This window comes from Saccopteryx bilineata, chromosome 4 (genome assembly GCF_036850765.1).
Source record: "Saccopteryx bilineata isolate mSacBil1 chromosome 4, mSacBil1_pri_phased_curated, whole genome shotgun sequence".
Taxonomy (NCBI): domain Eukaryota; kingdom Metazoa; phylum Chordata; class Mammalia; order Chiroptera; family Emballonuridae; genus Saccopteryx; species Saccopteryx bilineata.
Window position 1 is genome coordinate 79563587 of NC_089493.1, and position 27757 is coordinate 79591343.

General features: G+C 44.7%; 1 protein-coding gene across 4 annotated transcripts in view; it reads right to left on the reverse strand.

The window, feature by feature from the left end:
• Positions 1–27757, reverse strand: part of MAPKBP1 (mitogen-activated protein kinase binding protein 1) — a 72516-nt gene that overhangs the window by 26479 nt on the left and 18280 nt on the right. For all 4 annotated transcript variants that reach the window (XM_066277020.1, XM_066277021.1, XM_066277022.1 and 1 more), the window contains exon 3: positions 5855–5946. In XM_066277020.1, coding sequence (XP_066133117.1) covers positions 5855–5946 — 92 coding nt within the window. The remainder of the gene's footprint in view (positions 1–5854; positions 5947–27757) is intronic.

Here is a 27757-nt window from a genome sequence, read left to right on the forward strand (position 1 = left end):
AAGTGCGGCAGGGGCTGCATAAATGGCCTCTGGGGGCCGCATGCAGCCTGCAGGCTGTAGTGTGGGGACCCCTGCCTTAACAAGTCTGGGCTGGCCCAACCAGCTGAGTCCTGTAATTCAGAACCCCATGGTGCAGGTGCAGGTGCAGGGAGACTGCTCACTCTCACAGGAAGACAGTGAGGCCTCAGTACCTTGGGCTTCAGACTGAAAGTCACAAGGAGCACCAGTACCAGGTGCTGGGCCCATGGACCAGGAACTTCTCCGAATCAGGAAACCCAGCCCTCGACAACTCCCTCCCCTGGACAGGTCCAAGCCTGCTGCCACCACCAAGAACCCAGTTTTCCCACATGAATGGCCTCCTATCACTCTCCATCTCTCAGAACACAGAAACAAACTGGGATGAGCAATGAATGCACCAGCACATAAAGATAGCAAAACACAGAAGGTTCGAGCAGAGACATTGTGTTTTAGAATTTCAGACCAGGTAAAATCAAGTGACTCACAGAAGAACACCAAAGGATTCTAAAGCCCTGCTCAAATGTCACGCTCTAGTCCTATTTTACATTACAACTCCATATCCCGCGGTTTCCCATTCTTTCACTACTTTTGCTTATATATACTTTTTTCAAAGCACACATCAACTTATAACAGTATACTTTACTTTCTTGGATGGAGGGGATCTATCTTCATCAGTAGATTGCCTGCTCTGTGAAGGGGGTATTTTTGTCTGTTTTGTTTGCTGTTACATCCCTAGGGCCTTGAAGATAGGTGCTCAATAAATATTTCTAAGTGAATAAATCTTTAAGTCTGTAGCTGTGAGAGCTCAAAGCCCGGCTGCCGAACCTTCTGAGCAGCAGGCCTGTGAACTAGGGACTTCGGGCAGGCCCGTGATCCCCATCTCAGGCTGCTAGGACACACTGATGCTCAAGGGCAGAGTGATGATGGAAACAAGAAAACTGTGGTCAGAAAGACTTGTCTGGTAACATACTGTGTGATCTTGGGCATATTCCTTAACTTCTCTGAACCTCAATTTCCTCAATGGTAAAATAGAAATATAGCATCTACCTCAAAGAATTGTTGTGAGACTGAAGATCATGGTCAAAGTAACCAGCATGGTGCTCCTAGCCATATTGGGTTTTTTTGTTTTTTGTTTTTTTACAGAGACAGAGAGACAGAGAGAGGGATAGATAGGGACAGATAGGAATGGAGAGAGATGAGAAGCATCAATCATCAGTTTTTCGTTGCGACACCTTAGTTGTTCATTGATTGCTTTCTCATATGTTCCTTGACCATGGGCCTTCAGCAGACCGAGTGACCCCTTGCTCAAGCCAGTGACCTTGGGTCCAAGCTGGTGAGCTTTGTTCAAACCAGATGAGCCTGCGCTCAAGCTGGTGACCTCGGGGTCTCAAACCTGGGTCCGTCCTCCGCATCCCAGTCTGACGCTCTATCCCAGCGGTTCTCAACCTGTGGGTCGTGACCCCGGCAGGGGTTGAACGACCAAAACACAGGGGAAATTTCCGATGGCTTTAGGTGACCCCTGTGTTTAAGGATGACAGCAGGGGTATCCAGGGAGTCAGCTGTTGTAGCAGGCACCCAACTATGGCATCCCATCTAGGACTTGCTGGATACCAGTGACTCATTAGGGTCCTCATCCAGGTGTGCAGTTATAGACTGTCTATCCAGATTTACCCCAAAAGGGGAAATCTTACAGCTTTAACTATCAATATTCTATGAAATAATAAGCCTAGGATGTTTCCTAGGGCATCCTTGGTTGTGGTCCTCTTTAGACACCTGGAACTCCAAAGCCTTCCAAATAAGTAACCCTCTTAAGCCAGGCCATGAGACCCACGGGGACATTTTATGAACCCCTATTCCTGCCGCCCCCCCAGCACTAAGGCATGAGAAAAAACTTGGTAATAATCCAGTGAATAACATGGCCACCAGTGTAGAGCTACCAGTATGCTGCTTTTTTCTTGAGCCCGTGGTCAAGCTGGCGACCTCGGAGTCTCGAACCTGGGTCCTCCGCATCCCAGTCCGACACTCTGTCCACTGCACCACTGCCTGGTCAGGCGACCTTGGGGTTTTGAACATGGGTTCTCTGTATCCCAGGCTGACATTCTATCCACTGCGTCACCGCCTGATCAAGTTAGACATATTTTCTTCCCGGACAAGAGTTGAATCTCTGTAAGGTATAAGACTTACAATCCAGGTCAAAGTGGCAGGTCTGAGTCTCCTTACTCTCAGTCATTATGGTCTAGCCACCATGGCTACTGTTTCATTTCTCAGGAAAGTGAGGGGATGGATGCCTTCTCTCCTTGGGACCTTTACACTTGAGGTTTTTTCTACCTATAACACTTCAGTGTCAAACTTCACATGTTGTTTCTTCCATCACCCAGTTTTATTTTCTTGAACATTTATCACTCTCTGATATTGCTCATTTTTTTGTTTACATGCATATTGTAAACCCCACAAAAGTAGTGTCCCTGCCTGTCTTATTCACAGATTCACATCCCTCAGGGCATCAAGTCAAGCATCCTCATTTCTCAAGTTCACACAGTCTCTCCACAACGCCCACAGAAGGCTTGCCACAGACAATAAGAAAGTAGCTCTGTGCACCTTCAGTTCAGATGTCATTAGAACACAGTTCAAGAGAAGATTCTGTGGCTTCACGCCTGGTCCAGTGCTTTGAAGCTGGGATTTCAGCATAAATTCCAACACGGGCTGAGTAAATGAAGAGCCTTCTCAGGAGAAATGAGTTTCCCCTCCTCCTCCCTAGTTAAAGCAACCAAAATGTCTCCTCTTGGCTGCCAGATAGGTACAGTCATCTTTCCAGGACACCTCCCACTCCAGTAGCTCTTCTGCCTATGGCATTCACCCAAGCCAGGCCCTGGCACTGGGGGCCAAGAGAAGTCTTTTCTCAGCACTGACTGGCTCCACAGTAGCAATAGGGGCTGTGCGGACTCTAAAGCCCCTGAACCCTCTACCAAGCCAGTCAGGAAAGGGGCCCAAGTCAATTCTGAGTGTTAACTAAACTGAGTCCTTCAAAGAGGCTACCTGGGGAACAGCCTGGTCTCCTAGGGCAGGGGGCTGAAAGGTGACAGGTGAGGGGTAGGCTTCCTGTGGGGAGAACCACAGCAAAGGGAGAACTCTGCAGAAGAGATGTTGGAGCCACTAAAACTGAGGGTTCTCTGCCCAGAGACTTCTGCCTGAGTTCCAACCCTGCCCTCCCTGAGCTGTTTCATTTCCTTTCAGAAAACTTTGTTTTGGTTTGATATTTGCCTCTAGGCCTCTGAGAGAATGTTCTGAGCTTTGTTTCTCTTCTTGTTTCTAGGATACCTGAGCTGCTCCCAGACCAACATGCTCAGTAGGAACAGGAGAGTGGGGGTGGGGTGGGGTGGGGGTGTTAGGATCACCAGATAGGAAGAAAAGGAAGAGAAGGAGGGAAGGAATGAGCCGCCTGGCTCACACAGACTCTGGTGGCCCCCAGATACCCCAGAGGCACATCAGGCAGCTCTAGCACAGAGCAAAACTGAACAGCCAGAAAGGGGCCAGTTGCAAAAAGAGAACTTAAAGTTCTAGGAAATCAAAAGGTCAGGGAGTAGATCTGGGCACTATCCAGGGCCGGCCCAAGACAAGCACACTGAGGAAATCTACCTGAGGTCACAGCAGGAAATCTCCCACATAACACCTGGAAGGATAATGACGGAAAGGCACATGAAGCAGATAGGACCTGTCCTTAAACACTCGCCCTTAAAGGAGCCAGGCCTGAGGTTCAGGGGTGTGTGGGGAAGAAACGGGCAGGGCTCCATGATTCAAAGGCAGGACACAGGGCTCAGCATGCACTGAGCAGAAGCCCAGGCTGTTCCTACCCAGCCCCATCCCCACCTCCAACAAGGAACCTAGCTTTCCCAGGCAGTGGCAGGCATGAAAGGAATTCCCCTGAGGCAGGCTGCACAGGGTATCCAGCAACAGAGGTCATTCGTGGACTTGCTTCTGCAGGGCAAAGCCAGTGCAGCTCCCACAGCATCTCCACCAGGTATCAAATGCCAGAAGGCCACTCAGAAGACACTGACCCCAGAGCCCAAGGACAGAAGTCTCCCTAACATAGACTGAGATGCCCATAAATTGGGCTCTTCTCATTCAAATGTAAGTAGACATCTTAGGGAGAAAGTCACCTTTATTTATTTATTTGTTTGTTTGTTTTTAGAGAGAGGAAGAGAAAGAGATGAGAAGCATCAACTCATAGTTGTGGCACCTTAGTTGTTCATTGATTGCTTTCTTATATGTGCCTTGACGGGGGTAGGGGGCTCTAGCCAAGCCAGTGACCCCTTGCTCAAGCCAGCAACCTTTCGGTTCAAGCCAGTGACCAGCCTCAAGCTGGTGAGCCTGAGCCCAAGCCGAAAGAGCCTGCACTCAAGCCGGCAACCTCAGGGTACCGAACCTGGGTTCTCAGCATCCCAGATCGACACTCTATCCACTGTGCCACTGCCTGGTCAAGCAAAAGTCACTTTTAAAAATGAGCAGAAAGTCTGATCTTCCCTCATTTTAAAATTAAGAGCTCTGCACTCAGACTACTTGAGTTGGAATCCCACTACAGACACTAGCTGTGTGACCTTGCACCAACAGCTTAAGCTCTTTGAATTTTAGTTTCTAAAATATAGAACAATAACAGTACCAACCTCACATGGCTGCTTTGAGTATTAAATAATTCCTGTAAAATGCTTCACAGACTGCGCAGCAGAGTTAAGTTCTTGATAAGGTAGCTTTTGTGATGGGATGATAAAACTAAGAAAATCATGTATCTGGCACAAAACCTACACAAACTCACAAACTCAGGTGGGGAAACTCGGCATTCCCAGGCTGAGAGGCAAGAGAAGGAGAGCAGTAGCCTTCTCATTTTTGTGTCTCTGTGCCCAGGAGCACGGAACAGAGGCTGACAGACAAGAAACAGGCATGGCCCTGAGCCTCCAAAAGAAACACTTCTGCAAAAGCCTTAACAAAACGATGGCTGAGATTTCTATCTGCAAGAGCAGAGAAGTGAGACAGCAGCAAGGGAGAGCAGAACACCAGCCCAGAGCCTGCTTTCCTTCCAGGGCACTGACATTTCTCAAGGTGATCAGAGCAGATAAATGTTCACAGCAGCTTTTCATAACAGCCAAAAAGTGGGAACAATACTCGAGTGCGATCAACTGATGACGCAAGAAAATGCTTATCTTGGATGTAAGGTTACTTGGCTATAAAAAGGAATTATAGTACTAATACCTGCTACAACATGTATGAATCATGAAAACATTACGCTAAATGATAAAAGCAAGTCATAAAAGGACAAACAGTATATGACTCCATCTATATAAAATATCCAGAACAGGCAAGTCTACATAGAATATAAATTAGTTGTTACCCAAGGCTGGAGATCTTAGGGGGAAATGGAGAGTGATTACTAATGAGTACAGGATTTCTTTTAGGGTGATGAAAATGTTCTATAACTGACTGTAGTGATGGCTACACAATTCTGTGGATATACTAGAAACCACTGAATTGTGAATTTTAAATGGCCAAATTGTGCGTTATATGAATTCCATGTCAATAAACATGTTTTTTTAAATGATAAAGTAGATATTAAAGATAGTATTGGGAGCTGTGTGTAATATAAAATGCCAATCTGTATGTGTGGGTGGGGATGGTGGCCAAAAGCCAGCGCTTTTGTCTGGCCCTGCATCTCCTTTACAAAAATGACACCAAAACATTAACCTGGATGTATCTCCCAGAAGATACCAGAAAACCCCTGGCCACTTCAACCGGTTTAGCATAGCTATAAATTCACATGCAATGAGACCTCTTCCAAGGTACTTACCCAGCTGGATAGGCAACTAAACCAGTTCGGGGGTCACAAGCAAGTCCTCTACCTCCAGACACTGTTATTCCAAGCACCTTCTCCAAGGTCACCTGTTAGAGCAAGACAGAGAAGTGACATGTTATGGACAGAGTGGTTGGAAAAGAGGTACTGAAGGTACTTGGGATCATCCTGTAGTGCTGACTACTTTCCTGATGGCCCTGCTTCGGGAGAATGGGCTATTGACTTTTCCAGGTTCTTTTCTGGCCACAGGTCCCTTATTCACCTGGGGAAAAGCCAGTGTGCATCACTGGCTTTTAACAGGGTTCAATCCTCTGGTACCATGGGAATGAAAATGAAGAGGTTAAAACTCTGCTCCTGGCCAGAAAAGAAAAAGCACTCTCCCAATCCAGAAAGGCTCTATTACAAGAAGATAAAGCCCTTGATCCCCAGACTGACTCTTGGGTGGATGATATTCAAGGGAGGTCACTGACCTTTGTGCCTTGGCAGGCATGAAAGAAAGGCCACTCTGATTTACCAAGAACCAGAAAAATGTTAGGTATCATTTAAGTGACAAACATGTCCTTGATCTTTGCATTCTATCATGTTCTTCTCCATCAGAGGACCCCACCCCTACCCATATGTCTGCCAGTTCATAAAGACTATGAGCCTAGGAGGCAGAAACATGGCTTAATGGTGTGTTTTGCAAAGCACAAATGCTCAGAATATTCTAATTATTATTATTAAGCCACAATTCCCACAGAGATGAAAGGGAAACATGTGGAAAGTGCTCAGATATTCTAAGAGGACATGACTACACAGGATATTCACCATCACTCCCATCATCACTATTGTTACCCCACACATCTGCAGTCTCCAGGGTGCACAGTGGACTAACCTCAAATTAGTTTACTGGTCTTTCAGTCACATGATGTCAAGTGAGAGTCAGACTTCCCTATAACCTCTTGCTTGTCACTAAATCTTACCCCTGCTACAAAATATCTTGCTGTCACTCCAGGTCCAGTTTTCTCTAGTACTGTCTGGATTCCCTACACTGGGTCTCCTCAGAGACGTCCTTGGTTTTCGTTGGCTCAAAGAAAGGGCCTTCTGAATTTGAATGGCCAAGTAAACACGCTAGACTGTACTCTGATAAGAGAGTCTCGGAGGCCCTAGGAGGGAGATGAGAACCAGAAACACTTCATGGGTATTCATATCTGTGGCAGAGTGATCTCCTACTAGTCCAGGCCAGTTTCTAGGGAGGGGAAGCCCAGAATCAATTACAGTAGCTTTAGGGTCATTCTTTCTCTTACTGTCCCAGCTGGAGGGTTCAAAGTACTCCTAGAGGGCCTGTTTAAATTCCCATCTCCAAGGACCATTTTAGTTTAAATTAGTTTGTAAAGAAATGCCCTGTGGCTGCCAAGGACCAAAATAAAGACATTATAATTAAAACCTATTTTCCAGAAGGGTCCCAAGAGTCTTCTGTGCTTCTTAGGGATATGGACCAAATTCTTAGTCTATTCACAGAGAGGCAGATTAGTTCTAGGATACCAAGCCGACCCATAACCACCTGGCAAGCATCAAACTTACCAGTTACCCTTGGGCCTATCTGAGGCACTAAAACTAGTATGGGATAAACTAACTTTAGCCTATTCAATACATGTTTTTGTTAGTTGTTTATCAGGAAAAACTATTCCTTAGCTCAAATATTCATATTTCATAGTTCAGAAACACAGGTCAATGACAAACTTCCAGGGACTCAACCCAAAGAATTCTTTACATTTGGAAATAACTTTACATTCTGAAAGATACTAGCTTCGCTCATCTCCTCAAAATCTTTCATGGACCTAACTGGTGGTGATGCAGTTGACAGAGCATCAACCTGGGATGCTAGAGTCCCAGGTTCGAAACCCCAAGATTGCTGACTTGAAGCCCAAGGTAGCTGACTTGAACAAGGGGTCACTGGTTCAAGTGGAGCCCCCCTCCCCACAGTCAAGGCACAAATGAGATGCAATCAATGAACATCTAATGTGATGTAACTACAAGTTGATGATTCTCATCTCTCTCCTGTCCAGAGTCTCTTTCACTAAAAAAACAAATAATCTTTCATGGAATCATAATTTCTGTAGAAATCTCCATATACCTTCTTTCTTGGTTTAGCCACAGCAAACTTACACATTGATCACTCCAACAACATAATTGCTGACACTTGGCCAGGCCACACATCTGAGGTTTCATCCAAGCACTGGAAGGCATAGTAGTTATAGTCTCCTTAATACCAAAGTCCTTCCTGATGGAAAAATGGACCCTCAATACATTATTTTTAAGGGCGATACATTCTTGATAGTGTGTTCTAACATAGTCTCAGCTTAATGAGCCCCTGGCACCCAGTCACCTTTCTGACAGGCCAGGCAGTGGCAGGAAAGCACAAAATAATCCTGGGGAAATGTGGAGGACACTCAGCTCAGGGCACCACCCCCTATGCTGGCATTGTGCCTCTGGCTATCCCAAAGGAGGGTGCTCAGGAACATTGCTGCTGCATCAACTGCCTACTGCAGAGGAGAGAGAAGCCCAAGCTGCATTACCCAGACAGATGGGAAAGGTCATAAAATCAAGTGCAGTAAGCTAAAACACTGCTCAAGTCCTATTTTCTTCAAGCTAATCTGATTTCAGACAAAGTTTTTGGCTTCAAATTCGCATCAATCACTCCCTTAGCTTTAGCTTGGTCCCAAAGAATCAGACCAGTCCATTGGTTCTCAGCTTCTTTTTCTTCTGACAGGAATGTGGGTAGGTATTTTGTGGGTAGATGATCCATTTCCATAGAGGATTGATTCTGAAACTAGTGTGAACCTTTTGCCAGCAGTCTAAAGCAGAAAGGAGATGTGAGTTATTCAGAGCCTAAAGGCCAGTGTTTTTGTTTGTTTGTTTTTGAGAAATTTTATGAGTTATCTGAGCCAAACTGAGGATGTATGCAGGGGAGCAAGATCTCAAATGGTTCCCAAGACTAGTGTTTAACATTTTTGACCATGACTCACAATAAGAAACACATCTTATAATATGTAGTGTGTGTATGTATATAAAAGTGAAACAAAGTTTCATAAAACAATACTTATTCTTATTGCATATAGTACTAGGTATAGTTAGTAATGTAATACTCTATTTTTTATTGTAATCTATTTCAGATTTTATTTATTTATTTTAGAGAGAGGATAGTGAGAGAAAGACGGAGAAAGGAGCAGGAAGCATCTACTCGTAGAAGTTGCTTCTTGTATGTGCCTTGATTGGGTAAGCCTGGGGTTTCAAACCAGTGACCCCTGCACTGAAGGTCGATGCCTTCTCCATTGCACCACCACAGACCAGGCTGTACTCTATTTCATTAAAAATAATTCTGGTGATGGCCTACTTTATTGATTTCATGACCTACAAAATGGCTGGAAGCTATAGTTAGCAAAACCCTGCTACATACCATCGTTTTCTGCTGGGCCTGGGTTTCAGGCTCTGCTATCTGGCACGTCTGTGTTTCCCAGTCATTTTCCTCCCAGGATTCTCAGCAGAGCACAGACATCTGGGCTAGGAAACCCCACAGTCAGCAGTTTGCCAGGGCTCAAAACTTGGCTTATTTGCAAAGGATTTGTGGTTTTTGGCTTTTTCTGGCTTTCTGAGAAACTATCTATCCAAGGGGGGAAAGGCAGTTTCCTTTGGCTCTGTGGAGGGGAAGAGGAGGGGAAAACAGGGGCATCAGCTGGTTTTTATTTTATGTTCTAACTCAAACCAGCTTCCTGTTTGCAGGGAGGTTTTGGGCTGAACTCCACTTTCAAAGTATCTGAGAGGTCAGAGAGCCTGCAAGGCCTCCAACATCTAGGCTTATTTTACAAAGCTCCAGCACGATGGGCTTTATAAACTGATTCTTCTTCTCATAACTTTTTGCATATCTTTTCTTTCCAAAAACACGGTATTGTTTCCATGTACCCTAGAAAATGGAGACAAACCTGGATCCTCCCTGCAAACACTCTAAAAACTAAAGGGACCCAAGTTCCAGCAGTGCTGTGCTGGAGCCAGCCTGCACTGGCTGTGAGAGCTGGTCGTGCACTCTTTTCCCACCTCCACATTCAGCGACAGTGGGAGCACGGACACCATGGAAATCAGCAAACACTACATATCAGGGTCCCTTTTTCCTCTCAGAGAGCCTGCAAACATTTACCAACACTACAATGAGTTTAAGCAACTATTATCTCTCACTTGGTCTGCAGCTGTAACTCCTACATGTTCTCTCCACTTCAGGCCTTGCCCCTGACAGTCTTTTTCCAACATGACAGGCCACAGTGATTATTTTTACATACACATGTCATTTACTCTGCTCAAAACCTTCCTATCCTTAAGTTCAAATCCAATACTTTATCCTGGTTCACAAGGCCCTAAATCATCTGGCCACTGGCTACCTCCCTGACCTCATTTGTTACACTATCCCTCTCACTTGCCACCCCCACCATCCTGGCTGCAGTAAGCACCTCAAGCAGATTCTAGCCTAAGGTTCTTCGCATAGGCTATTCCATGGACTAAAATGCCCCTTCCAGTTATTCACAAAGCTAATTCTCTCAGGTCTTTTTTTTATTATTATTATTATTTTTTTTTTTTTTATTCATTTTAGAGAGGAGAGAGAGACAAAGAGAGAGAAGGGGGGAGGAGCTGGAAGCATCAACTCCCATATGTGCCTCGGCCTGGCAAGCCCAGGGTTTTGAACCGGCGATCTCAGCATTTCCAGGTCGACGCTTTATCCACTGTGCCACCACAGGTCAGGCAGAGAGAGAGAAGGGAGAGGAGCAGAAAGCATCAACTCTCATATGTGCCTTGGCCAGGCAAGCCCAGGGTTTTTTTTTTGAACCGGCGACCTCAGCGTTCCCAGGTCGACACTTTATCCACTGCGCCACCACAGGTCAGGCCCTCAGGTCTTTGTTCAAAGGTCTCTGCCTCAGAAAAGGCTCTCCATACTAGCTTTTTCTGCCATCATTGTATAATTACCCTGTTTTATTTTTCTTCATTATACTTAGAGTCAGGCAGTGACCTGACATTAATCATATCTCTGTCAACCTAATTATTGTCTGTCTTCTCCACCAGAATATAAACTCCTTGAGGGCAAGGAGCTATCCCTTACTGATGAATCAAATCCATGGCACATAATTTATATCATGCTGGTACACAAGGGCACTTGATAAATATTTGATGAATAAATGAATGCATGGCAGAGGCTTCAGAAACAGCGAAAGACAAGACATGAAAACCCCAGGAACACTGGTATTTCAGGCCATGAGAGTTGCTCTCCACCCAGTATCTAAAACTGTTGTGACAGAAAGACAACGTCCATATGAGGACAAGCTGACAGTGGGCACACAATTGTTCACTCTAATATTCCATATGTCTTTATCATATGTCTTACATATTGCATAGTAAATGTTAAAAACAGAAAAGAGCCCTGGCCAGTTGGCTCAGTGGTAGAGCGTCGGCCTGGCGTGCAGAAGTCCCGGGTTCGATTCCCGGCCAGGGCACACAGGAGAAGTGCCCATCTGCTTCTCCACCCCTCCCCCTCTCCTTCCTCTCTGCCTCTCTCTTCCCTTCCCGCAGCGAGGCTCCATTGGAGCAAAGATGGCCCGTGCGCTGGGGATGGCTTCTTGGCCTCTGCCCCAGGCGCTGGAGTGGCTCTGGTTGCAACAGAGCAACACCCCGGAGGGGCAGAGCATCGCCCCCTGGTGGGCAGAGCGTCGCCCCCTGGTGGGCGTGCCGGGTGGATCCCGGTCGGGCGCATGCAGGAGTCTGTCTGACTGTCTTTCCCCGTTTCCAGCTTCAGAAAAATACAAAACAAAACAAAAAAAACAAAAACAGAAAAGATATGGTCCAGGATGGGGTATAGAGCTTAGTATCTCATGAGCAACATCCTTCGATAATATACATCCCTGAATTCTCTCGTTATCCTCAAGCCCTATCACTGATACTCACCCAGCAATGCAGGAGGAAAGGGCACAATACGCTCAAGAACATGTGTTTTTATTTAATTTAGGTCTCTCGCTTAGGTACTTAAAAGGCTGCACATTTTCATGATGCTCTGACATGACGCTCCCAGTGGAAGCTTTCAAGAACCACAGTGTATACCCCTTCTTCTGACTTTTTAGTATGGCAGCAGTTTGGGTCCATGAGTAACTTTGACAAACATAAGCCCTGTGATGACCCACACTAAATATAAGCATGAACAAGAAATAACTACTTGTTAAGTGAGAGAGATTGTGAGGTGATGTGTTACCATAGTGTGACCTAGCCCAGCAATTTTCATGTTTTGGTCTCTTACACGCTTTAGTTTCTTCTTTTGGTACATGCTTAGAAATTATCAAGGACCCCAAAAAGCTTGTTTACATGTTATTTTTATCAATATTTACTACAGAAATGATAAGCCCTGGCCAGTGGCTCAGTGGATAAGAGTGTTGACCTGGCATATGGATGTCCTGGGTTTGACTGCTGGTCAAGGCACACAGGAGAAGTTACCATCTGCTTCTCCTCCCTTCCTCTCCCCCATCTCTCTGTCTTCCCCTCCTACAGCCAGTGGCTCAATTGGTTCAAACGTAGCCCTGGGCACTAAGGACAGTTTGGTTGGTCTGAGTATATCAGCCTCAGGTGCTAAAAATAGCTCGGTACTCAAGCATCAGCCCCAGACGGGTTTGCCGGGCAGATCCCAGTTAGGGCATGTGCAGGACGCTGCCTCACTATCTCTCCTCTCACCTAATAATAACAAAAATTTATAATGTAAATATTTAAATATATTTGTTAATTCATTAAAAATATACCCATTATATGCTAACATAACACTTTTAATAAAAATAAACTTTCCAAATAAAAAAAATTAATGAGAAGAGTGGCATTGTTTAATATTTTTGCAAATCTCTTTAATATCTGGTTCAACAGAAAACAGCTGGATTTTCATATCTGCATCTACATTCAATCTGTTGTAATGTTATTCCAGTTGAATATAAAGAAAATCTGGCCTGATCTGGAAATGTAAATGCAAAAGGGGGATCTCATGGATCCCTTAAAAGGGTTTTTGGGACACCAGGGGTCCTCAAACCCCACTTTGAGAATCAATCACCTAGCCTAGTGGTCCCCAACCTTTTTTGGGCCACGGACTGGTTTAATGTCAGAAAATATTTTCACGAACCGGCCTTTAGGGTGGGATGGATAAATGTATCACGTGACCGAGACAGCGTCAAGAGTGAGTCTTAGATGGATGTAAAAGAAGGAATCTGGTCATTTTTAAAAAATAAAACATCGTTCAGACTTAAATATAAATAAAACGGAAATAATATTTATTCTTTCTCTGCAGACCGGTACCAAATGGCTCATGGGCCGGTACCGGTCTGCGGCCCAGGGGATGGGGACCACTGACCTAGCCCCTCTTGAATACTATATCATCAAGCTCACAACTGTGAGATTCTGGCCTCAAGCATCATTTGAGGAAACTGGCACAGGGAAGAGGCCCTAAGGGAAAATAGCTGAATTCACTGACTTCCAGTTAAGATGATGGTGTAGGTAAATGCAATACTCACATCCTCCCACAACCACATCAAAAATACACCTAAACTACAAAACAACCATAATTCAGAACTGCCTGAAATCTAGCTGAACATAGTCTGATAACTTAGCATATAAAGAAGCCACATAGAGACTAATATGAGGGACAGAGATGTGGAAAAAGGTGAATAAAATCACGATATCTGGGCTGCGGAGGTCCCCCCAAGGAGCAAGGGATCCCAGCCCCCACCAGGGTTCCCAGCTTAGTGTTCCGGTGCCAGGAAGAGAAGTCTCCATAACTTCTGGCTGTAACAACCAGAGGGAATTGTGGCTGAGTGAGATGGAGGTCTGCAGGAGTCCCAGGCAGTTCCTCTTAAAGGGCCCATACACAGACTTACTCAGACCCACTGCCCCTGAGTTCCAGTGCTGCAGCAGCAGGTTGAAAGGTACCAAGGACACATGGGGAGGAAACGGATTGTCTGGCATAAGAGCAAGGGCTGGAGAAGCAGCTTTCTTACAGACAGAAGGGCAGGCAGAGACCACTGTTCCTTTTCTGAGCCCTTCCTCCACGGAACTAGCAGGCGGGCACCATATCTGAGTCTGTCAACCTGGCTATCAGTGTTCACCCCGCCCTGGTGATTCCCTGAGACACCCCCACCATCTTGTGGACCCACATAATCTGTTTCCAGTGGATTTTCCATACAAATGATTTGTCTTGGCTCATGCTTCAGATTTCCTAAAAATCTCTCAAACAAGCAGTTTCTGGCCTTAGTGGGACCCGTATCTCTCATTAAGTGGCAGCTGGCTCTCAGTGGGCTCTCCTGAGCAACTCTAAGCTCAGTACAAGGAGCAACCATCTGCAGATTGCTCTGTAGCTCATGCTGAGTTGCCCCGAGCAGAACGAAGGTGGGAGCTGACCTTGTGCACCTCATGGGAGGCCCCAGAGCCAGCCCACCCAGTGGACAGCTTTAGACCACGTCAAAGCACCACCCAACCACCTCCATGAGCAACACACTCAAGGGACAGACTTAGTGGGCACTAGAGCCCTGCTGAAGGAAGTCCTGCTCTGTGGGGTGAACGCAAGCAATCTATTAGATGCAGAGCTCAAAACATTGGTTACAGGATGCTCAATGAGCTTAGGGGAAGAGTAGATGAACTCAGAACTTCAACAGCATAAAAAAAGACAAGGAAACCATAAAAAAGAACCAGTCAGAAATGAAGGAGACACTAGCTGAAATGGAGAATAACTTACAGGAAATCAACAGCATAGATAAGGCTCAGAATCAAAACAGCAATTTGGAATATAAAGAAGCAAAAAAGCTTGACTGGTGGTAGCACAGTGGATATAGTGTCGATCTGGAACACTGAGGACCCAAGTTCAAAACCCCAAGTTCATCGGCTTGAGTGCAGGCTTGCCAGCTTGAGCGCGGGGTCATCAGACTGAGTGTGGGATCACCGACATGATCCCATGGTCGCTGGCTTGAGCCCAAGGTCACTGGCTTGAACCCAGGGTCCCTGGCTCTGTTGGAGCCCCTCCCCCAGTCAAGGCATGTATGAGAAGCACTCAACAACAAAAGTGACGCAACTTCAGGTTGATGTTTTTCATCTCTCTCTCCCTCCCTCTCTCTCTCAAAAAAAAAAAAAAGAAAAAAAAAAAGAAAGAAAGCAAAAACACCCCATCAGCCTTGGCCAGATAGCTCAGTTGGTTGGAACATCCTCCCAAAGCACAGAGGTTGCTGGTTTGATCCTTGGTCAGGGCACATACAGGAACAGATCTATGTTCCTGTCCTTGTCTCTCCCTCTTTCTCCCTCCCCACCCTGCCTCTCACCAAAATAAATTAAAAAAAAAAAACACACAGAAAATACCCAATCAGAACAGCAAAAAGAAAAAGAAATTTTAAAAAATGAGGTTACAGTAAGAAACCTCTGGAACTAGTTCAAGCATACCAACATTCAGATCATGGAGGTGCTGGAAGGAGAAGAGAGAGATCAAGAAACTGAAAACCTATTCAAAAAAATAATGATGGAAAACTTTCCTAACCTGGTGAAGGAAATAGAAATACAAGTCCAGGAATGCAGAGAGTCCAAAGCAGACAAACCCAAAAATGCTTGCACCAAGACACATCATAATTAAAATGTAAAATGTTAAAAACAATAAAAGAAGCTTAAAAACTTCAACAGAAAGGCAGTTACCTACAAGGGAGCTCCCATAAGACAGACTGTCAGCTGATTTCTCAGCAGAAACTGTGCAGGCCAGAAGGGAGTGGCAAGAAATATTCAAAGTAATGAAAAGTAAGGACCTACAACCAAAATTACTCTACCCAGCAAAGCTATCATTTAGAACCCAAAGATATATAATGAGCTTCCCAGACAAGAAAAAGCTAAAGCTAAAGTAGTTCATCACCACCAAACCAGTATTACATGAAATGTTAAAGGGTCTTTAAGAAGGAGAAAAATAAAGATTAAAATAGAAACAATAAAATAGCAGTAAAGCCTGACCAGGCGGTGGCGCAGTGGATAGAACGTCGGACTGGGATGCAGAGGGCCCAGGTTCGAGACCCCGAGGTTGCCAGTTTGAGCGCGGGCTCATCTGGTTTGAGCAAAAAGCTCGCCAGCTTGGACCCAGGGCTGCTGGCTCGAGCAAGGGGTTATTCTGTCTGCTGGGGGCCCACGGTCAAGGCACATGTGAGAGAACAATCAATGAACAACTAAGGTGTCGCAGTGCGCAACGAAAGGCTGATGATTGATGTTTCTCATCTCTCCGTTCCTGTCTGTCTGTCCTTGTCTATCCCTCACTCTGACTCTCTCTGTCTCTGTAAAAAAATAAAATAATAATAATAATAATAAAATAGCAGTAAATATATATCAACAATTGAATCTAAAAGACAAAATAAAAAGCAGAACAGAAACAGACTCATAGATACAGACAACATTTTGATAATTGCCAAATGGGAGGGGGCTGGAGGGATGGGTGGAAAAGGTGAAGGGATTAAGAAGTACAAACTGGTAGTTACAGAACAGTCCTGGGGATGTAAAGTACCACATAGGGACTATAGTTAGTAATAATCTAATAATTCTGTATGGTGTCAGATGGGTATGAGATTTATTGGGATGGTCAGTAAGTTATATAATCTGATCACTAGAATATACACCTGAAACTAACATAACATTGTATGTCAACTGTAATTAAAAAATAGGCCCTGGCCGGTTGGCTCAGCGGTAGAGCGTCAGCCTAGCGTGCGGAGGGCCCGGGGTTCGATTCCCGGCCAGGGCACACAGGAGAAGCGCCCATTTGCTTCTCCACCCCTCCGCTGCGCTTTCCTCTCTGTCTCTCTCTTCCCCTCCCGCAGCCAAGGCTCCATTGGAGCAAAGATGGCCCGGGCGCTGGGGATGGCTCTGTGGCCTCTGCCTCAGGCGCTAGAGTGGCTCTGGTCGCAACATGGCAACGCCCAGGATGGGCAGAGCATCGCTCCCTGGTGGGCAGAGTGTTGCCCCTGGTGGGCGTGCCGGGTGGATCCCGGTCGGGCGCTGCGGGAGTCTGTCTGACTGTCTCTCCCTGTTTCCAGCTTCAGAAAAATGAGAAGAAAAAAAAATAATAAAAAAAAAAAAAAAAAAAAAAAAATGGCCCTGGCCGGTTGGCTCAGTGGTAGAGCATCGGCCTGGCGTGCAGGAGTCCCGGGTTTGATTCCCGGCCAGGGCACACAGGAGAAGCACCCATCTGCTTCTCCACCCCTCCCCCTCTTCTTCCTCTTTGTCTCTCTCTTCCCCTCCCGCAGCCAAGGCTCCATTAGAGCAAAGTTGGCCCGGGCTCTGGGGATGGCTCCATGGCCTCTGCCTCAGGCGCTAGAGTGGCTCTGGTTGCAACAGAGCGACGCCCCAGATGGGCAGAGCATCGCCCCCTGGTGGGCATGCCAGATAAATCCCGGTAGGGCGCATGAAGGAGTCTGACTGCCTCCCTGTTTCCAACTTCAGAAAAATAAATAAATAAATAAATAAATGGTTTAAAAATAAATAAAATAATATTCTATTGTCACTGAAAAGAAAACAGCTACATTCAAAGTCTAGCATGAGGCCCAAAGTTCTGACAGGGACTTCAATTCTGAACCATCATTATCCAAATGCCAATGAAACATAGCCCAAAGACACATACGAATTTAGGTAACAGATTATGACTTGGGAGACAACTACGACAGGCAGCTAGCACCCCACTATATATCCAATAGATCTAGGAACATCGCTTCATGTACAAGTAAAAACTCAGAGCTAAGAAAAAAGCATTCACTTTGTACTCTATACCGATCTCCTCACATCCAAAACACGGCCTAAAAACAGGAAGAAGAATTAAGTTGTGACCCAGCCTTTGCTTTGGCAGGTGGGGTGCTGAGATAAGAGGAAAGCCTATACCAGCCTGAAAAAGGGTGTCATCTTTCCCTGGAAACAAGGCTGCAGAAGGACAGAATTACTACAGGTATACTGTGAAGGAGGGCTTGAATATCCATCACTCCCAGCATGTACTAGACAGGGCAGTATTGTATCCTGAGAGAAAAAAGGAAAGTAAAATCATCCCTCGCTATAATGAGATAAAAGGATAACTTCATAATAGCCTATTCCCAAAAGAGAAAATAGGAATAAAGCCAACTGTTTAAGTGCTATTCTGGCTCTAATTAAAGAAGACAGAAAAAACAGGTGACTTAGAGGCGACAGACTACTCATTCATCTTAGAAAAACAGTATTTTCCAACATGCCTATTAAATGGGACTTAAAATCAATTTAGTGGGTAATGAACAAATAGAATAAAATAAATCTCGCCTGACCAGGTGGTGGTACAGTGAATACAGTGTCAGACTGGAACACAGAGGAGCCAGGTTCGAAACACTAAGGTCACCGGCTTGAGCGCGGGCTCACCAGCTTGAGTGCAGGGTCGCTGGCTTGAGCGTGGGATCATAGACATGACCCCATGGTTGCTGGCTTGAGCCCAAGGTCGCTGGATTGAGCAAGGGGTCACTCACTCTGCTGTAGGCCCCCAGTCAACGCACATATGGGAAAGAAATCAATGAACAATTAAGGAGCCACAACAAAGAACTGATGCTTCTCATCTCTCCCTTTCTGCCTTTCTGTCTGTCCCTATCTCTGTCTCTGTCACCATATACATATATATATCTCACATGGCATGTTCTAAGGGTATTTATCATGAAGCTTTTGTTTCAGGGTGTGTGTGCACATGTGTGTGTATGTGTACTGGGTCACAATATATAATGTATTTTTTTTTTTTTTTTTTTTTTTTTTTACAGAGGCAGAGATAGACAGGGACAGACAGACAGGAACGGAGAGAGATGAGAAGCATCAATCATCAGTTTCTCGTTGTGCGCGTTGCGACTTCTTAGTTGTTCATTGATTGCTTTCTCACATGTGCCTTGACCGTGGGCCTTCAGCAGACCGAGTAACCCCCTGCTGGAGCCAGCGACCTTGGGTCCAAGCTGGTGAGCTCTTTGTTCAAGCCAGATGAGCCCGCGCTCAAGCTGGCGACCTCGGGGTCTCGAACCTGGGTCCTTCTGCATCCCAGTCCGACGCTCTATCCACTGCGCCACCACCTGGTCAGGCTATAATGTATTTCTTAATGCAGGCTGTTCTACAAAATGTTTGAGAGCCACTGGGAGGCTATGGGGAAATCCTAAGATAAAGAATACACATACTTTACCCTCTACACTCAAAATCCATCAAGGAAGATGAATGATATACTACAAAGCAAGCCACTATGTGACAAGAGTCATGAGAAAGATACAGAGTGCTCAAAGAAGAGGAAGAGAAATGATTTCTGAACAGAATCAGGAAAGAAAAACAACAAAGCTTTCTTGGAGGGTAAGATGGTATTTGGATGTGGCCGTCAATTTTGATAGGTGGACACAGAGACAGCAGAAATTCTCAGTAGAAGAAACTGCATGACCAAAAGTTTGGCAGAAGGAAATAACTGAGCAGTTGAGCAATGAGGAAAGCAAAGATTGTATAGGATAGTAAGTCAGGAGAGGCAGACTGCAACCAGACCAGGAAGGGCTGGAATGCCAAACGGAGTGGGCTATGAGTAGGCATGGGAAGCCATTGAAGGGTTTCAAGCCAGGGACATAATCAAAGCTCTATTTTGGCGATAATGTATATAAGACACACAACCCGGGCAGGAAGCTGTTAAAATAGTTCAGGTGAGAATGAGAATCTAGATCAGCATGAAGATAGTGGGAGTAGAAATGATGGATTCAAAAGTGACAAAGCAAACAGAATTGCCAAGACTGGGCAGTGGAGAAGTCGGAGGAAAAAGAAAACTCAAATCTTGAACCTCAGAGATAGGGAATAGGGTGGTACCATGAAAAGAAATGGTACCATAATCAAAAAGAGGACCTGGGTCTGGATACAAAAGGAAGAATGGGAGCCAGTGATGTCTATTTTAGATGTGTTGAATCTAAGGTGTTTCAGAGATATTTAGTAGGAAACATAGAATGTTCAACTTAGCAACTTGAACAAGGAATTAATGCTCGGAGAGAGGTCATGACTAGAAATCGATATCTGAGAATTATTCACATGGAGGTGAAAACCACCATTGAAAAGTACAATGAGACAGGAGTTGAAAAAAGGAAAGGGGAGAGAAAGGCTAGAACCATGAAAAATACCTATCTTTAGAGTATGAAGAAGATGCGGTGCCAGCCGTTAGAAAGGGAGGAGAACCAGGAAGCCAGTGAAGGGGAGAATTCCCAGAAGGGACAGTTGGTTGATGTGCTAAAGAGAAGTAAAGGAGGCAAGAAAAGGACTCTCCAGAATCCAGTCATCTGTAACAGATGGCAACAGGGTCCCAAGCAGTCCCAGACCTCTAACACAAGATCAAAGAACAGGGCCTTCTAAGTTTTTCTGTTCTCTTTATCTCCATCTCTCTCACCCGCACCCCCCCACCCCAACCTCCCAGAACTGTGCAGCTCACAAACTAGAAGAGAAACACCAGCCAATAAAAGATCTAGTTTGTAGAGCCAAGATAATGACGCTATTAGAGTAGGGCTTCTGGTTGAGCCAGGGGTATTCCTTTCTTAGAATGATGGGCCACTACAGGGAGTCTGCAATAGTGGAACTAAGAGGCCAGAGTCACCAAAGGCCAGGGTCATCTAAGATTTAGCTGACCTCAAACTGGTAAAGGAAACCCCAGCAACTTGGAGGAAGCCTATCTCTGATGGTGTTGCCATATTTTATTGCCACCAGTTTCTTCCTTCTCCCTTTCTCCACTTCTCAATCCCACTGAATATAAGTTATAAATACCTGAGTTATATAAGTCATCCTAGCCAAACCACAGACTTGGTATTTCTATAAACAAACATGTCACAGACTTGTCCAGAGCACTCTCGTCTTTCCCTCCCTTCCTGCAGGTTAAGAATAACTATGCTTTTCTCTGGCCCACACACAACACTCTAATCTCACAAAGCAGAATCTCCACCAGATTCTGAGAATTGCCACTTATGCAAGCCACAGAGGAAGCCCGAGGCCAGGCTTTGTGCAGAGATTTAGCCAGCTGGGCAGAGACCTAGTGACTGGCCCGAGGAGGGAAAGGGGGAGGCAGGTGTTATGCCAAAGCTCGTTCACTCCTGCTCCTTCAGAGTCCAAGGTGCCATCTGGTCAGAAGCAGGAAGGGTCATGATGGCCACTCCAAGACTGTAGAACAGACCTTGCCTCTCTACTCCGCTCTGGTCTCTACCCCATCTGGCTGATTTACAAGTTCTAAACCATAAAGGCTCCTAGAAACAAGTAACTTCCAATATGACAGAAAAACCACACACCCTTGCTTGAGTTCAGAATCAGCTGGAGTTGAGCCAATTCTCTGGGCTGAGATTAAAATAGCCTCAGCTTCTAAGGAAGGTAAATCTGCCACTGCTTGGGAGGAGGTAAACTTAGAGATTCTCTAGTCCAATGGTGGGATTCAGCCGGTTTGCACTGGTTCGGCAGAACCAATACCTAAATTTTTTGTTGAGTTCAGAGAACTGGCTATTAAAATGGCACTTGTCACCAGGATTCTCTCTAAGCTGTGAGCCTGGGCAGCCGCCCAATGTGGAAATTACAAATTTACATTCCTTACTCTTTTTTAATGTTTATCTGTGCAACAGTGTATTCTAAGCGCCTGTTCATTCCATCCACAGGTGAAAAAAATTTGACAGAACTATGCTTGTAATATTTATTCATTTTATAAAACTCATTATACTTTTGATGAAACACTACATTTTAACTCCCTTGCGTTTGTTACTTCAGTAAACAAACATATAATGTAAAGAGAAAAAGTGCCAAACAAGTAGGGGCTGACAAGCTGTCACTTGTTTCAGCTTTGTGTTATGCCCAAAATTCCCGAGATACTATGAGTGTGCTGGTGTTCTCAGAACAGTGAAACCAACAGAAAGCTAGGACACAATGAACCAATAGAAATATAGATTTCAAGGGTTACTGCCCATTTCAGAAGCTGTGGAAGAATGCTCACAACCTTCCCATAACAGGTTTGTCGTACACATTATTTGGTCATATTTAATCAGCATAACCTATGCCGTTTATTAACTCAGCCTAGAAATTTTCGTTTAGTAGCAACAAAATGAAGAAAATGTATATTATATTTTCATTAGTATTTTAAAACTTTTTTTGTGACAAAGACAGAGAGAAGGACAGATAGGAACAGACAGACAGGAAGGGAGAGAGATGAGAAGCATCAATTCTTTGTTGCAGCTCCTTAGTTGTTCATTAATTGCTTTCTCATATGTGCCTTGACCAGGGGCTACAGCAGAGTGAGTGACCCCTTTCTCAAGCCAGAGACCCCACACTCAAACCAGATGAGCCCATGCTCAAGCCAGCAACCTCTGGGTTTCGAACGGGGATCCTCTGTGTACCAGTCCGATGCTCTATCCACTGCGCCACCGCCTGGTCAGGCTAAAACTCTTTCTTATAATCTAGTTCCATGTACTTTTATTGTTCTTATTTAAGTATTAAACGCAAGAAATAATAAACTACATTTCGGTATATTGTTTTTTTTATACTTAAAATGGTCATTAGGGCAGAGAACTAGTTGTTAAATTATTTGAATCCCACCACTGCTCTAGTCCTAAATCCCTGGAGACTAGAGAACAAAGGTTCCCAGTCCTGCCCTATCAACAGAATTACTCAGGAGGTTTAACAGATTTTTTTCAGATAGCAGTCCCATTTCATTATTCCCATCTCCTTTCTTGAAAGATTTTCAATCTACAGACATGGAGTGGGGTTCAATAATCTGCATAATAAAGCTCTCCAGGTGGTTCTAATGATTAATTAGGTAGGGAACTATTAAATTAATGCATTTTCCTTTTTGTTTCCAAATTACAGCCACTCCTAGGGCTAAAGAGAAAACAATGTTTCCAGTATTCTTACAAGAATACCCAGGCGCTCTCCCTCCCCTGAGCGTGCCCCCACCTTTCCGGTCCTCCTCTTCTTCCCCCAGATGCATTACCTTTGCGCTTCTCACTTCTAAGCTCCAAGGGCCCTTCTTTTGTTTCTGTAACTTGTTTCCTGAGTCTGCATAGCCCAGGTGGCTCACTCTTACTACCTCTGTAACTTTCTAAGTAAACTTTCTCTTATAATTTGAAAAAAATCGATATCCAGACCCATGGGGTACAAAGTATCTTGTATAGAGAGGACCTACAACTATAACAGCTACCATTCACTACATGTGTGTGTACTCTGTGCCAAGAATTGTGCTAAGCACTTTACAGGATTATCTCATTTAACACTCTTGACAGCTTTATGAAGGAGAAGCATTATCTTCATTTACAGATGAAGGAGGCAGGTAAGCAGTGAGTGGAACAATCAGGATTTAGACCCAGATCTGTCCAGTTACAGAAACCATGGTGACCTGAGGAGGGAGGTCAGGTTCTCCAAAACCACTAGAACGTTGCAGTTTCTGAAAGAGTGCATGGGGAAGTCACTGTGCCTTTGGGGAACCAACAGGGACAAGTCTGGGAACTAAGGTAGTAGGCAGAGGGCACAGGATAAAGTAGAGAGCCAATAGGGTCCTCCCCTGCTAGCTTTAATGTTTAAAAAATAAATTGCAGGCCTTACCAGTAGCTGAAATTGTCTTTAAAAAATGGGTTCTGGCCCTGGCCGGTTGGCTCAGTGGTAGAGCGTCGGCCTGGCGTGCAGAAGTCCTGGGTTTGATTCCCGGCCAGGGCATACAGGAGAAGCGCCCATCTGCTTCTCCACCCCTCCCCCTCTCCTTCCTCTCTGTCTCTCTCTTCCCCTCCTGCAGCCGAGGCTCCATTGGAGCAAAGATGGCCCGGGCGCTGGGATGGCTCTTTGGCCTCTGCCCCAGGCGCTAGAGTGGCTCTGGTCATGGCAGAGCGATGCCCCGGAGGGGCAGAGCATCGCCCCCTGGTGGGCGTGCCAGGTGGATCCCGGTCGGGCGCATGTGGGAGTCTGTCTGACTGTCTCTCCCCGTTTCTAGCTTCAGAAAAATACAAAAAAAAAAATACAAAAAAAAAAAAAAATGGGTTCTGACCTCTCCTCACTGAGATGATTACAGAGAAAGGCGAATGGAGGTTCTTACAATGCCAGAGGACCCACGTAGTCAGATCTTGCCCATGTCCAGCGGTACTTGATCTACAGTTAACATGGACAGCTGACACCCATTTCCAAGGCAACTGACATTACTGTTTCAGAAGCAGAGAATCTTATTTCATGTGCAGAAAGAGAAAGAGGTTAAAAGAGCATAAGACCTCAGATAAGAGGGGAGGGAATAAGGGGCCTCTAGCTGAAGGACTCAATTAATATAAACATCAGCATGCGCTCAAGTCCAAAGACCAGTTTTAACAACACAGTGCCTGGTACAGACCAGGCACTTCTACCCTCCCTTTCTCATCCAGCTATCAGAAGGCAAGCACAAGAGATATCTTTTTTTTTTTTTTTTGTATTTTTCTGAAGCTGGAAACAGGGAGAGACAGTCAGACAGACTCCCGTATGCGCCCAACCGGGATCCACCCGGCACGCCCACCAGGGGCGAGGCTCTGCCCACCAGGGGGTGATGATCTGCCCCTCCGGGGCACCGCTCTGCTGTGACCAGAGCCACTCTAGCGCCTGGGGCAGAGGCCAAGGAGCCATCCCCAGCGCCCGGGCCATCTTTGCTCCAATGGAGCCTTGGCTGCGGGAGGGGAAGAGAGAGACAGAGAGGAAGGAGGGGGGGGGTGGAGAAGCAAATGGGCGCTTCTCCTATGTGCCCTGGCCGGGAATCGAACCCCGGTCCCACGCACGCCAGGCCGATGCTCTACCGCTGAGCCAACTGGCCAGGGCCACAAGAGATATCTTAATTTAAGCAACCAAAATAAGGTAAAAAATTTCCCTCTACAGCAAGACCAGAACCACAAAGCTTTAAGAGCTAAAGGTCTGATCATCAAGAAAAATCTAACTCCCCTTCATTCACCAACTCAACATGCCTCAGTTTTTTTTCTTTTTTAAAAAGTTATAGATACAGAGAACTTTTCTTTTTTTTTTAAGAGACAGAGAGTCAGAGAGAGGGATAGATAGAGACAGGCAGGAACGGAGAGAGACGAGAAGCATCAATTAAATAGTTTTTCGTTGAGACACCTTAGTTGTTCATTGATTGCTTTCTCATATGTGCCTTGACTGTGGGCCTTCAGCAGACCGAGTAACCCCTTGCTTGAGCCAGTGACCTTGGGTCCAAGCTGGTGAGCTTTTGCTCAAACCAGATGAGCCCGCGCTCAAGCTGGCGACCTCAGGGTCTTGAACCTGGGTCCTCTGCATCCCAGTCCGACACGCTATCCACTGCACCACCGCCTGGTCAGGTCCTTGAGTTTTCCTAATCTCTTGGTTTCCCAACTTTGTACCAAGGAGAAGACACTGACTGTTCCTTATCTGGATAAAATATGCAAAGAGAACATGTGTTGTGAGACAATGAGGGGGGGATTCTTGGTGTCCTGCAATCATGCCAGCTTGTGCCATAGGACTCTCCTAGGAAAAGAAAGGTTTCTTCAACATATTATTCTCTGTAAAATGCTTGCATCTTTTCCATTCCTAATATCAACACTCTGGTTTAGGCCTTCAGCACCACATTCCTGGATATAGTAACGGCTTTCTAACCAATCTCCTTACCAGATATAGTAATGGCTTTCTAACCAATCTCCTTACCAGATATAGTAATGGCTTTCTAATCAATATGCTTACCATAGACCCTGTCCTCACATCCTGCAACCCATGAGAATAACCTTTCCAGGACATAGCTTTATGTGCCTCCTCGCTCAAAAATTGTCAATGGCTCCTTACTGCCAACTAAATAAATTATTGTCTTAGCATAGTATCCAGAGTTCTCTTTCAATGGGCCCTATCTGTTTTATTATTCTATTTCCTACTACTCACCTGTATGAATAGTATGTTTGCAAATCTGGAATATTCATTATTCTAGAAAGGAGCTTTGGGGCTTTAGTTTACATTCTTCTTCTACCTGGAATACCCCTCCCTTCAACCACCCCATACTAAAATCCTACTCTTCCTTCAAGGACCAGCTCAAATGTCACATCCCTAGGATTCTTTCTGTGATCACTCTGGACAGAAATGATTTCTCCCTCCTTGGTATTCCTACAGTAGCACTTAATTTGCATCATTCACATGGCATGTGCTACTTAGTACCTTGTAGAGAAGTTCTTTGTGGATCTGTCTTCTTTCTCCTATTAGTCTGTAATCTCCTGGAAGGCCAAGGCCATATCTCATCCAACTCTGTGCTTTAGCACAGTGGTCCCCAACCTTTTTTGGGCCACGGACCGGTTTAATGTCAGAAAATATTTTCATGGACCGGCGTGGGACAGATAAATGTATCAGGTGACCGAGACAAGCGTCAAGAGTGAGTCTTAGATGGATATAAAAGAGGGAATCTGTTCATTTTTTAAAAATAAAACATTGTTCAGACTTAAATATAAATAAAACGGAAATAATGTAAGTTATTTATTCTTTCTCTGTAGACTGGTACCAAATGGCCCACGGACCGGTACCGGTCCGCGGCCCAGGAGTTGGGGACCACTGCTTTAGCACAGGGTACAGTGTTTACCATATATTTATTGAATCTATTTTTAATACATTAAAGATATTTGTGAATATGTTTGGTTCATCTTTTTTTTTTTTAAATTTTACTTATTCATTTTAGAGAGGAGAGAGGAAGGGAGAGAGAGAGGAGAGACACAGAGAGAATGTGGGGAGGAGCTGGAAGCATCAACTCCCATATGTGCCTTGACCAGGCAAGCCCAGGGTTTCGAACCGGCAACCTCAGCGTTTCCAGGTCAACGCTTTATCCACTGTGCCACCACAGGTCAGGCACTTTGGTTCATCTTAATGAGAAAGTTATTTAACCTCCTAGAGAATTCTCCACATTCACAACCAGACCTAGAAGATGGAACAGGAAACCAGTTTTTGATGTCTTTCCAGAAGAAGGGAAGGCCTGAATGGAATAATCCATGTGCCTTAAATGATTACAAACAAAACAGTTGTATCCTTGACTTTAGTAAACACATGCATGGCATGGCTCAACACACATCTTACTTAAATTATAATTAAACAATAAGTCCAAAAAGATAATACTTTTTCATAAAAGTAACAATTCTATTGTTTAAAAAGAGCCTTATCTGTCCTTTATAAGAAGAAATAAATACAGCTATGAGTAGTTATTCTGAATGGTGGAATTATGAGTGACTTGTTTTCTTCTTTATGTTTCTCTGTATTCGTTACATAAAACATCTTTTTAGAAAGCACATGTACTTCAGAAAGTATCAAAAAAAAATTTATTTACCAAAGCTAACCAAGGAAATGTTTTTGAAGATAGTAGAAATAAATTATCTTAAATTCAACAAGTTAATGATTAATTTGTGAGAAAGTATTTTGTTCTCTTATTACCAGAAGTTTATTGTACCAGATATATTTTTTCAGTAACAATTGTACATAACTGCTTTAATAAAATAATGATATAGATCCCAAAATTTAAATATTTTTTTAAAAGCTATCTCCTACATACAACACCTCTTCTTTTTTTTTAAATGATTTTTAATTTTTTTTTATTTATTCATTTTTAGAGAGGACAGAGAGAGAGAGAGAGGAGAGAGAGACAGAGAGAGAGAGAAAGGGGGAGGAGCTGGAAGCATCAACTCCCATATGTGCCTTGACCGGGCAAGCCCAGGGTTTCGAACCGGCGACCTCAGCGTTTCCAGGTCAACACTTTATCCACTGCGCCACCACAGGTCAGGCCCCAAAATTTAAATATTTTATATTAAAATATAAAATACACAATTTCAAATTGGAGAGACTTTTACCTTTATTATTTTTCTACTTAGAAAAATAATACAG